This window comes from Balaenoptera acutorostrata, chromosome 7, assembly GCF_949987535.1.
Source record: "Balaenoptera acutorostrata chromosome 7, mBalAcu1.1, whole genome shotgun sequence".
Taxonomy (NCBI): Eukaryota; Metazoa; Chordata; class Mammalia; order Artiodactyla; family Balaenopteridae; genus Balaenoptera; species Balaenoptera acutorostrata.
Window position 1 is genome coordinate 4,103,136 of NC_080070.1, and position 12,693 is coordinate 4,115,828.

The 12,693-nt window shown below is 48.4% G+C and overlaps 1 protein-coding gene across 1 annotated transcript in view; it reads right to left on the minus strand.

Annotated features, from left to right (window-relative positions):
• The window catches only part of DPP6 (dipeptidyl peptidase like 6), a 977,175-nt gene extending 968,004 nt beyond the window's left edge, over positions 1–9,171 (minus strand). Inside the window, exon 1 of the mRNA XM_007165456.2 lies at positions 8,760–9,171. Coding sequence (XP_007165518.1) covers positions 8,760–8,810 — 51 coding nt within the window. The 5' untranslated portion in view covers positions 8,811–9,171. The remainder of the gene's footprint in view (positions 1–8,759) is intronic.
• Positions 9,172–12,693: the final 3,522 nt, after the last annotated feature.

Below are 12,693 nucleotides of genomic sequence, written 5' to 3' on the forward strand. Positions count from 1 at the left end.
TTTCATTGGGTGTTCTGTCACTGCGATTTGAATTTGTCTTCCCCTGGTTATGCTTTTCCCTCCCTTACTAGAAGGTCCTAGGGCAGATGACCCCTGGTCAGGGTCTAATATGTTTCTCAAGGGAACAGAAAGGTGAATTCTAAGTTGTTGGAGTTTCTTGCTTCCAGGTGATACTGAACTGCTTCTTATACAACAAACAGCAAGCAAGAGATCTGAGGAGGTATCACCTTCTATCAGCTAGACTGAAATAATTCTTGCTTTGCAAAAGGCTCATCATTGTCGTAAAGCTTTGTAGGGATTGCTTCTCTCTTTTCTGTAAGCAAACCCAAACCAGTTGTGAATGTCACAACTTTCTGTCCAGAAGTCTTAGCTTTCTCCTCTCTGGAGATTTTCACAAAAGATGATGTTTCATTTTGAAAAGATCACCTTTGTTGTGCACACCTGAATTTAATCATAGCTTTGTAACCTAGTTTTAAACAGGTGAAAAATCAACAACAACAATAAAATAGGGAGAGACCTGGGGAAGCTAAGAAATGGAAAAAGATAGCAATGGATGGATGGAAATAAGGAATCTCTAATGGTTAAATTCATAGTCACTCCGATCAAATGTAAATAAATGGAAGGACATGTTTTTCCTGGAAAAGAGACCACAAAGGAGACACGTGGCAGCCATCAGATGAAGGTCAGATTGTAGCTTAAAGCAGGGATTAGACTAAGTTGAAAGGCTTCGAGCTGGGACTATGGGAAATTCCCTGAAGGTAGGTTTCATGTGAGCAGAAGAAACACTGTTCTAGCAAGTAGAACTTGTCAACAATGGCCGGAGCTCTGAGTCCCTGCGTGAGTTCCAGAAAAGGCTAGAAATCGTACAGGGACAGAGCATTAGAAGAGATCTTGTTCTAGATGGTTTCTAGATTCCCTTCCAACATTCAGGCTCTATGTTTCCTTCCAGTTGTGGTGGGAAAGAAGAGAATTTTTGAAAGAATATGTGATGGGCAACAAAGACCCTGGCCCGGGAGTGGGGAGCAGCTGAATAATCTCTCCCAATCTCAGCAATTTCAACCATAAAAAAGAAATGATATTTGACCTGTCCACACAATGGGTTGCTCTAATATCATAAAAGAGTGTGTGCAAAGTTGCTTTATAATCTCTAAAGGTGCTATGCAAACTGTAAGTTATCATACAGAGTGAAGTAAGTCAGAAAGAGAAAAACAAATACCATATGCTAACACATATATACGGAATCTAAAAAAATATATATGGTTCTGAAGAACCTATGGGCAGGACAGGAATAAAGACGCAGACGTAGAGAATGGGCTTGAGGACACGGGGAAGGGGAAGGGTAAGCTGGGACGAAGTGAGAGAGTGGCATGGACATATATACATTACCAAATGTAAAATAGATAGCTAGTGGGAAGCAGCCGCATAGCACAGGGAGATCAGCTCGGTGCTTTGTGACCACCTAGAGGGGTGGGATAGGGAGGGTGGGAGGGAGACACAAGAGGGAGGGGATATGGGGATATATGTATACGTATAGCTGATTCACTTTGTTATACAGCAGAAACTAACACAACATTGTAAAGCAATTATATTCCGATAAAGATGTGGAAAAAAAAAAAAGAGTGGGGATCTTAAAAAATATACGCACAATTTACCAAGTCATAGGAAGAGGAGCAAAAAAAAAATCCTATTATGGAAAGTGTATCAGGATTTGATTTGGTTGGATACACAGAAATTTCTGGGAAACTCGTATTCAACCAGAAAATCCTTGTCTTCTGTTATAAATAATTATAGTTTTTATAAAAATGTGTTACTTCTTTTTTTCCCTGAGCATAGAGATTCTAGTCCACAATTGATTCCTTTTGTAAGAAAGAGAGAATTTTGGCTTGAAGAGCATTAACTCTCATTTTCCAAAAATGTAGAATTAGAAGGTATAGAAAAATGACCTAATGTATATAGAGTCAAGAACAGACCCTAGAAGTTCCATTTCAGCCTCAAATGCTAGAATCATGGGAGACTGTTAGTCTTGTTGGCTCAAGTTCACAGTTGGGTTCCCATTAGTAGAGGTTTTACTCCATGTTGTTTATAAGCCACCAAAAAATCACAAAAAGAGAAAAGACAACCCACAGAATGGGAGACAATATTTGCAAACGATGTGACTGACCAGGGCTTCATTTCCAAAATATACAAACAGTTCATGCAACTCAACAACAACAACAACAAAAAAACCAAACAACCCAAAATCACAGAAAGAGAATTATTTGAAGTAAAACTATATGTTGCCTAATAGGGGCTGAGAAAAAAAGAGAGGAAAATCTTATTTTTCAAACACCATTATCATGAAGCAAAGCAACTGGCCCTAGTTTCTCCCCATGCTTGAGACCCAATCACAGCCGGTACATTGACAACCAGGTCTTGTGGCTGGCCTCTGGCCAGCAATTCCTTTTTATTGTCACCGATGAGTAACACCAGCCTGGAAGCCAGAACACCCTTGGCACCATGGTTATCACAGCGTGGTTACCTTCCCTTCATAGCTAAGAAAGTCAAGCTACCAAGGGAACTGTGCCCACAGAGCTCCCACCCAACCAGTCGGCACTCTGCTCAACACTGATGCAAGCACTGACCTCTGGGAAGCGGCTGCATCACACGTGTGTGGGAACACTTTCCCCATCCTCCCAGGAGCGACAGGGATAAAGGGGAATTCTGACCGGCTCTGTCCAGCTCCGACCTCTCAGCTCAGTGTGTGCACGTGTCCTATGAGGTCTGGGACATGCTCTTTCTTGAGTTCTAAGCTGTGGGTCCCTGTTAATCCAACAGAACTGGCTCCAAGAAACCAAAGGAGGTCACAAAAGTCTCCTCCTCATTGACCTTATTTTAAAGTAATGAAAGGAAAAGACAACAATGACCTGGGATTAATTTATGTACCTCCGGAAATAAAAAGGGTACTGAGGTGGTAGTTATTGAACTGTGATGCTGTGATTTATAACAAATACACAGCTTGGTCTGCAGCCACAGTTCACGGCTCCCAAAGCCTTGGGATGTCCAGAGAGGTAAGAGCCATAGGGCGTCTTCTGTCATATTTGGTCTTTGTCCTGAAATCACTTCAGACCCTTAAAGTGAGATGAGTATCTTGTTATTCATAACACGTCCCTTTAAATGACATCTGAGTTCCTGTTAATGAGGTGACCTTAGGGAATCCCTTAAGGATGGGGCTGGTTTCCAGGAGAACTAACCATGATTAGAGGGTTGGAACTCTCATTCCCACCCTCTGATCTCTGGGGAGAAGACAGAAGCTAGAGATTGAATCAGTGGCTGGCGGCTGATGATTTAATCAAGACTGCCTATGTAATGGAGCTTCCATAAAAACCCCAAAGGATGGGGTGTGTGGAGGGCTTCCAGGTTGGTGAGCCAGGACGCAACAGGGCTGTCCCCAAACTCCCCAGGGACAGAAGCTCCTGTGTCTGTGACCCTTCCAGACCTGGCCCTGTGTAGCTCTTCATATGGCTCTGCATTTGTATTTTAATATCCTGTCATAAACCGGTTATCCAATAAGTAAACTGGTTTCCTCAGTTCTGTGAGCCATTCTAGCAAATTAATGGAACCCAAGGAGGGGTCCTGGGAACCTCTGATCTCTAGCCGATCTGTCAGAAGCACAGAAGCAGCTAGACTTGAGTTGGCGTCTGAAGTGGAAGCAGTCTTGTGCCTGAGCCCTTTACCTGTGGGATCGGATGCTCTCTCCAGATAGATGGGGTTGGGACTGAGCTGAATTATATAGGACACCCAGCTGGTGCGAGACAACTGCCTAGTGGTGCTAAAAAAAAAGCCACATATGATGACCACTAAAGTTGAGCATGAGCTTCAATTTCATTGTAGTTTTAAGTGGAAAATACACTGTGTGTGGAATTCTCTCTCCTCTTATCGGACGCATTAGAGCTTGAAGAAGTTCTTACAAGAAAGAAAAGCACAACTAGAACCATGGACTTTCTCATAAAAGCCGTTCCTCCTGAGCTCAGAAATGAACACCTGTCCATTCTTGCATCCACCTGGGGCTCCCCATGCCCAGCACCTGCCCACGGGTGAACGAAGATGCTAATGCTTTGGAAACACACCACACCTCTTAGGAATAATACAGGGAGTTCAAAATCCACATTAGCGACCAGGACAGATCAGAGAAGGGAGGGAAATCATCGAGGCATAGGAAAAGGCCAACTTACGGTATTTACATGTCCCAACAGGAAGACCCAGCGATCCATCAAGTAAAGACTTGCACAGGACTCTGGAAAAGCAGGACTGCCCTATCTATGCTCTACAGTTCTACTCAAGACATTTTATAAAAGATCCTGAGCTAACCATCCATTTCTGGGTTAGGACTTCTTCCTGGAAATCTCAGCACCTTAAATCCCGTAAGGGGTGTGTGAAATGATACCTGATTCATGCTTTTTTCTGCACAGGTGGGATTAATCAGTATCTCCAGAGGAGTCCGGTGATGGGGTTGATGATTTTATGAACAGACATGAACAACTAGGAAGTAGAAGAGTCTCTAAGTAGATATCACACCCCTTGGGATGCAAAGGGATAACTCTCGAAAACCATGACCTCCAAAGTAATTTTGGAACCCATTTCAAGAAGGCAAATTCTGCCCAGTATACATGCCCCAAAGCTCACCTTTAGAACTAACACCATGGCTTTTATGTCACCAGGGTGCCAATCGCTATAAGGAAGTGGGGTCGTGTTTCCAATTACCTTCAGATAGAGGAAAAACACTGCATTTCTAAAGGATGTACCCCTAAAAGTCATCTCACAAGTGTGTGTCCCTGTTTCCAAGGAAGGTCGACAGCGGGGGTCTGTGTCCCACACAAGTTCCTATAACTCATCTATAAACCTCAAAGCCTTTCCTCTGCTCACCGGCATTATTATAAGCAGGGCATCAACAGTGGAAGGTCATCCTGTTTAGTAGAACTGAATCAGTAAAGTACCCAAAGGGCCTGAAAGCCAGCTCTCACTGTGCGTCGTTCTGCTCCGGGGTTTCTATCCAACACAGGAAGGGGAAGCAAGATTGCAGAAGATCCAAGGCTCATGGTATCACAGATGTACCCAATCAGTGATCAGAGCCCTACCATCAGTGGCCACAGGAAAAACATCAGCTTTCCCTACATGAGAAATTCATTCCCAGGCTGCAACTTTCATTTAAAAGCAACACCCATCAACCACGAGATTCTCAGGCATCCCTGTGGCTTGCAGACCTCTGACCCTCAGCTTCTATATTCTGAACCTCCCCTGACACAACTCTGGTCACCAAGGGCCTGGCCACCCTCATTCACCCACCATCTGCTTGCAGGGCCACCAAAACACACCAAGGAAGCGGGACGCTGTCACCTAGGGCATAGGGCAGTCCCCCTGGGACTTTGATTTTTTAAATAACCTTTACTCAGTCTCCAGGAAGCAACCCAATCAATATCTGGGAAAAGCTCAGATGGACAGAGTAAGGGAACTGAGCATGAAGTAATATCCTCTGGATAATCAAATCTTCCACTGACCCTAGAACCTACTGCAAGAGGATAAGCCTCTCTCAAATAGCCCATTTAATTCAAACAACAGTTAAATAAGTAGGATATCAACACAGTCATAAAGGAAGATTGGGTGGAAACAAATGCAAGTCATCCCCCATACGAATTTTCAAATGTAGATTTTATGAAAATACAGTGATTTGAAAAAACAATTTCTGTTCTGAGAGACTGGAAAAATCTTGATCCCTTTCTAGGTGTATTAAATTGCAGATGGAACGTGGCTTAGTTCTCACAGTATCAGAAATAAAGTTTATGAAAAAGACTCTTCTTAAGAATGAAAATAGAAGTTGTGAATGAGTCCACCCGTGTTATTTCTTTTACTCATTTATTACGCCAAAATGAGAGAGTATACCAGGGAGCCTGCCTTCTCTGAATCAGCTGCCAGCAGTAATAAACTTCTAAAGCAACGTGTGAGGAATAAAACGTTCACTGAGATTTTAGGAAAATAGATTTTTCAATTAAGGACTACAGCAGGGCAAAGACAAGCCACGCGCTATTGTCACAGTTCTTGGGAACAAGAGACCACAGGTCCAGACCACATGGTCACACACGGGAACGTGAGTGAGTGGAGACTGGAATAAAAAGCAATTTCCATTCCTGGCTGTAAGGGGACCTGGCACCTCTCCCATCACTCTGGCAGGACCAAGTGTCTCCCTTTTACACATCAAACCTCAGATGTGGGTCCAGAGAGCTCCAAGTGCCCTGCATGGAGATGGGGTCTGTGTGGATGTCTCTGTGTGTCTGTTGATGCACCAACACTGCATAATACGGCACGTTCCACCCCTTTTCCCAGCATTCAGATATGCAGCCACTCAACCGTCAGTAATGGGAGTAAGTCATCCTCGTCCTCATGGGGAATGTAAAATATCACCTGAATGCCAGTCAAGCGGCGAGTGCAAAGAATTTGCCAGTCATCGAGTCCAACAGAGGCTGTGATTAGCCAGAGTCTTCCAAAACAACTGATGAAAAATCAGGGCTCAGTAAGTCTCAAAACAACGATTTAAGTGCGGCATGATCACTCAGGTAAAGCTGCGTGTACTTAGCTGGGATGTGACATTTCAGAAAAGGTACAAACCCAACTGCAGAGTAATAATTATCAATTTAAGAACTGATGGAACATTGAAAAGTTGAGTGAGTCTGTGTCTCATTTTTCTCTTAGGCCAACAAACAGATGAGTCTAAAAACCTAACTGGTGGCTGTAGACTTACCTAGACTCAGTTCAACCTGCTCTGATTACACTTATAAAGAGCAGACACAGAGGAGGGTGTACAGCCGGCAGCCCAGGGAACAGGCTTATTCACTGTTTGAGTGAAAATGAGATCAGCATTCTTCTCACTCTTTATTTTCTGAAGTGAACGCAGAGAGGGGGATAGTGGGAGGGAAGATCTTAAAAGTCTCTAATGAAGATGCCATAGACAGATGTTGCAATGTCAAAACGTACCATCTAAGTTAGGAGAAGAAACACTTACTGGACAATAGATTTAGGTGAAGAATCAATCAAGCATCATTATTATTAACAGGAGAACAAATCTGAATCCTCTCTCTCCCCCCTCAGTCCTAAATGTGTAGCTTTTACTAGCACATTATGGCAACATATATGAGAGGAATTACGGGTGTGGGTGGGAATTTGATTGGAAAACATTACTCCATACACGTTTCTGCCCTGTTTATACATGAAATCAGGCGGAACAACCCGACGGCTAAAAAGGGAGTGGGAAAATTAGGGACACAGATGTATTTTCACAGACAATTAGGTAAGCCACTCGGAGAACCCAGACTGATGAAGGCTCTGGAATGACTCGCCTGTCGTCTGCGTGGGGAGGGAGGTCGGGGGGGTTCTACAAAATAGTCCCTTTAATACGGTTACCGCGCTCCTCAGGCCAGAAGTCAAGCTCCAAGCGGCTGGCGCTCCTTCCTCCGCCAGGCAACAGGTGTCTTGCCGTGGGTGTGGTTAAGCCGGCTGGGTACTGGTTCAATTCGAATACATTTTTCATTTCCTGTCTCTTTTTGTTGAAAGCAAGACCTCGAAACGGATCACCGGCTAAGTTCTCCCAAACACACCTCTGGTCCCCGCCCCCCATCGCCTGCACCCGACCCACCTCGTAACCAGCTCGAGACCCCGTAGCTGAAGGAGTCCCTGCATTTCCGGCTGTACCTTCAGAGTCGCACGCCAACCCCTACCTCCCCGCCCCTCCTTCACAACAAAGTACCGGCGGGCGAGGAGGGTGAAAACAGGGCCCCTCCTCCCAAACATCCCGCAGCAACCCCGGAAGGGTTAAAGCATCAGCCAAATAAACACGCTCAGGCACACACACAGTTTCCAGAGAACAAGATGGCAACCTCCTGGTCCTCGCCAGGAGGGTCCAGCGCCCTGACCCCCTCGGCCCCCGGCCCGGGCTCGGGATGAGGACGGCAGGAGCGCCGAAGCGGCGCGGTCCCCGGGAGCGGGCGGGGGTCGGCGGGGGACGCGGGACGCCGGGGTCCTCGAGTTAGCAAAGTTGTCAAGCGCAATGCCCCCTGGCCTGCCGCCCTGAGCCTCCCACCGATCCGAGGTCCCCGGCGGCGCACGGTCCTCCTCGGGGAACGATGTGCTATTACTACGCTCGCTGGCAGAGGCGGCCTTTCGGGGGAGTCGTGGTTGTCACACCCGGGAGCAGGGCCCCGCCCGGCCGGCCGGCGGTCGCGGGGGCAGCAGCCGGAACAGAGCGACAGGCGCCCGCCCCGAGTGAGCCACAGGCTTTGCGGACCCTAACAGGTCCCGGGCTCGGGGACTCGCAGCCCCGAGGCCGGCGCGGGCATCCCGGCCCCGCGGTCCTCCCCTGGCCTCGGCGACCTCGCTCTCCGCGTGTCTCCCGGGGGGTCTGCCGCGAACTGGGACGGACGCGCAGCCGGCGGGGGCTGGTCCGCCGCCCCTTGCCCACCTCGCGCACCCCGCCCGTGGCCCGAGACACCGAGCCACCTGCCCCAAGCACAGGGACCCAGAGCTGCAAAGTTGCAATTTGCAAGCAAACGCCGGATCCTGCGCACCCGGGCGGCCGCCGCTGGGGGTAGGGGGGATTCAGGTGGGAAATGGGGGCGGCACCGCCGCGCTCCGCACGGGGGTCGCGGTCATTCCCGGGGGTGCGGGACTCGCTCCCCCATCCCCGATCCCCCCTGCAGGTCCTCCCGGCCCCCGCGCGCCTCACCAGCACTCACCATCACGTTCCCTTGCATTTTAGCCGTCTTAATCATCGCCTTTTCCTTCATTTTGCCCCAAGTCTGAACCCGACTTCTGGCCCAGAGAAGAGTAACTTAATCCATTGTCTCGGTGATGATTAAAGTAGAGATTGGACCGGCCGAGGATTGGGTGGAGTTGGCTTTTACAGGAAAAAAAAAATTCTTCCAGCGCTTCGGCTTCCCCCTCCGCCACCCTGCCCCTCTCCGCTCCCCGGCGGATCACAATAGCAATCAACTCTTTCCGGCCGCCGCGGAGACAGAAAAATACAAAGCCGGAGAGGAGGGTGAGGGGGTAATCCTGTTTCAACAAACACCGGGCGCCGGGAGCGGGGGCGCGGGGAAGAGGCCGAGAGCCGCGGGGCCGGCTCGACAGCCTGCGTGTCCTGCGGGCCGGCCGGCCGCGCTCCGCCAGCGACACAGCTGGGAGACGCGCGGGGCGCACGCGGGGCCACTGGGCGGCGCGGCCGGCTGGGGGGAGATGCTCGGCGGGCAGCGCTGGGTGCCGCCGGCGCCGCACTGGTCCCTAAGGGCGGGGACCCCGGCGAGGCGGCGGCGACGACAGGGCGCGCGGGCCCTTGTGTGTGTGTCTGTGTGTGTGTGTGTGTGTGTGTGTGTGTGTGCGCGCGCGCGCGCGTACACACACCGGCTGCTCAGCCTGAACCCGGCTGGACCGGGAAGCCTCGGGCTGCCCCAAGGTTAAGCGCGCCGTAAGGTCTGGGTAGAGCCGGGAGCCCCTCCAAGCACCCTCTCCCGGGGTACACGCCCCCTCCCCGCGGGCCGGGTGTGCGCGGCGCACGCACGCTTGCTTTTTACAAACAGGCACCGCCGCGATGTCCGCGGGTAGAGCCGCCGCCTCCCGCCCAGCGTGAACGCTGGATCGGCTGCGACTATCTCCTGGCTGCGCCCCCGGGAGCGGAGGGAGAGGCCGGGCAGAGTCGGGCGCCACCTAGCACGTCGGCTGCAAGGGTGGCGAAGCCAAGCCCCGTGCAGCGGAGGGCTCATAAATAATGTTGTTTAGGGTTACCATGGGACACACGTTGCGTCTCCATGGTTGCACTCTGGGTCTGCATCCGAATCCGCCGCCGCGGCTGGTCCACGGCACAGGGTACCCTGCTGGGTAGCAGCACTCCCGGCGCCGGCTGGCCCGGCCGCTCTGCGCCCGCACAGCTGGCTTCCCAGGCTCCACTTTCCCCCCCCCCCCCCCAGGCCTCTGCCCCAGCTGCGGCCCCCAGGGCGTCTTTGTTTCTTCGGACCTGATCCCACGCGCTTCCCACAGCCCAGCCCCGCGCCAAGGGGTCTGCCTGGCCCCGGAGCCCAAATCCCGGCCCTGATCCCCCACCCAACCTCCACCGCAAGCGGCGGGTTGCCCAGTGATCGCGCCCAGTGTTCCCTGATCGCCACCCCCGGGGCGCTCGTGGGCGGTAGAATCTCTCACACCCGCGGGTTAGCTCCCTGGACCACACAGGGATGCGCGCTCCCGAGAGCGCGCACGCAGAAGGTGGTCAAATTAAAATGCTGACCAACCCAAGCCGCTGGGAGAACACACAGAGGATGCCCCCCACGCCGCGGCTTTCCTCCACCGAGGACCAGGCCACCGCAAAAACCGGACTGGAGCTGTTTCAACCGACATCAGCGCATCAGGCTTGAACTCACTGTCGTGTGTGTGTGTGTACGTCCTCGCCTGGGGGGCAGTGGCGGGAAGGAGAGGCTGGGAGCGGTTTGAGAAGCCTTTCCATTTTTTTTACATTCACAAAAAATCGCATGTAAGAATGAATAAGAGGCCCGTTTCCAACCCACTCAAGCAGAAAATTCTGAGCGATTGCAACAGTAATTATATGTAAATTACACAAAATGCCTGCATATATTAAACATTATATATAAGCATTATATATATACATATATGGTGGGTATATATAAGCACACGCAAGCAGCAGGTGAAAAATACTTGTAACTAATGATTTGGCTTAAGAGGTAAGTGGAAGAAACAGGTGAACCAAAGCTGAATGGAAAAGCAGCTTTTAAAGGAACGTGGATTAGGATTTGCCTGGAAAGTGGCAGGCACAACACTATTCATTTTTTTAGGTTTAAGAAGCACTTTCCTATGTTAGGATTCTTAATGACAGCCTTTCTCTAGAAAGGAACATGGGCACAGATCATCCTTGTACTGTTGACCTTTACACTAAACCCAGCTTCATGTGGACAAAAAATATTGCCAATCTAATTCTGCTTTTAAGCAGCATTAAAATGCTGGTTCTTTCTCTTCTTTGTTTGAAGTGGCTTTAATTCCTTTAGAGTCTTCTTCCCTCTCTTTCTCACCAAAACTGCTCCCTCACAACCTGGCTTTTCCCATCCCATCACACATTAGAGTAGGGAGGGAAAATTGAGAAAACACAGCAAAAATATATTTTACCGGAGGTATAATTGACGTATCAATTATGTTAGTTTCAGGTGTACAACATAATGAGCTGATATTTGTAGACACTGTGAAATGCTCATCACAAGAGGTCTTGTTAGTATCCGTCACCATACCTAATTTAAGTAAAATTTTTTTCTTGTGATGAGAACTTTTAAGATCTACTCTTAGTAACTTTCAAATATGCAATACAGTATTATTAACTATAGTTACACTGCTATACATTACATTCCCATGACTTATTTATTTCATAACTGGAAGTTTGTACTTTTTGACGGCGTTCACCCATTTCTCCCTGCACCCCTACCCTTGCAATCAATCTATTTTCTGTATTTATAAGCTTGGTTTTTGTTTTGTTTTTTAGATTCCACATATAAGTGAGAGAATACAGTATTTGTTTTTCTATGTCTGACTTATTTCAGTTAGCATAATGCCCTCAAGGTACATCTACATTGTCACAAATAGCAAGATTTCATTCTTTTTTATGGCTGAATAATATTCCATTGTGTGTATATCTACCCATCAATGGACACTTATGTTGCTTCCATATCTTGGCTATTGTAAATGATGCTGCAATGAACATGAGGGGCATATGTCTTTTGAAGTTAGTGTTTTCATTTTCTTTGGACAAATACCCAGAAGTGACATTGCTGGATCATATAGTAGTTCCACTGTTATTTTTTTTGAGGAACCTCTAAACTGTTTTCCATAGTGGCTCCAATTTACATTCCCACGAACAATGCACAAGGGTTCCCTTTTCTCCACATCCTCATCAACATTTGTTATTTCTTGCCTTTTTGATAATAGCCATTCTAATAGGTATGAGGTGATATCTCATTGTGGTTTTTTTTTTTTTTTTTTTTTAATATGGCTGTGTTGGGTCTTTGTTTCTATGCGAGGGCTTTCTCTAGTTGTGGCAAGCAGGGGCCACTCTTCATCGCGGTGCGCGGGCCTCTCACTATCGCAGCCTCTCTTGTTGCGGAGCACAGGCTCCAGACGCGCAGGCTCAGTAGTTGTCGCTCACGGGCCCAGTTGCTCCGCGGCATGTGGGATCTTCCCAGACCAGGGCTCGAACCCGTGTCCCCTGCATTGGCAGGCAGATTCTCAACCACTGTGCCACCAGGGAAGCCCCTCATTGTGGTTTTGATCTGTAATTCCCTGATGATTAGTGATGTTGAGCATCTTTTCATGTACCCGTTGGCCATCTGAATGCATTCTTTGGAAAAATATCTATTCAGATCCTCCACCATGTTTTAATCAGATTATTTGTTTATTTGATATTAAGCTGTATGCGTTCTTTATGTATTTTGGATATTAGTCCTTTATCACATGTATGATTTGCAAATATTTTCTCCCATTTGGTAGCCTGTCTTTTCATTTTGTTGGTTGTTCTCTTTGCTGTGAAGAAACTTTTTAGTTTGATGTAGTCCCACTTGTTTACTTTTACTTTTGTTGCCTTTGCCTTTGGTGTCAAATCCAAAAAAACTACCGCCAAGACAA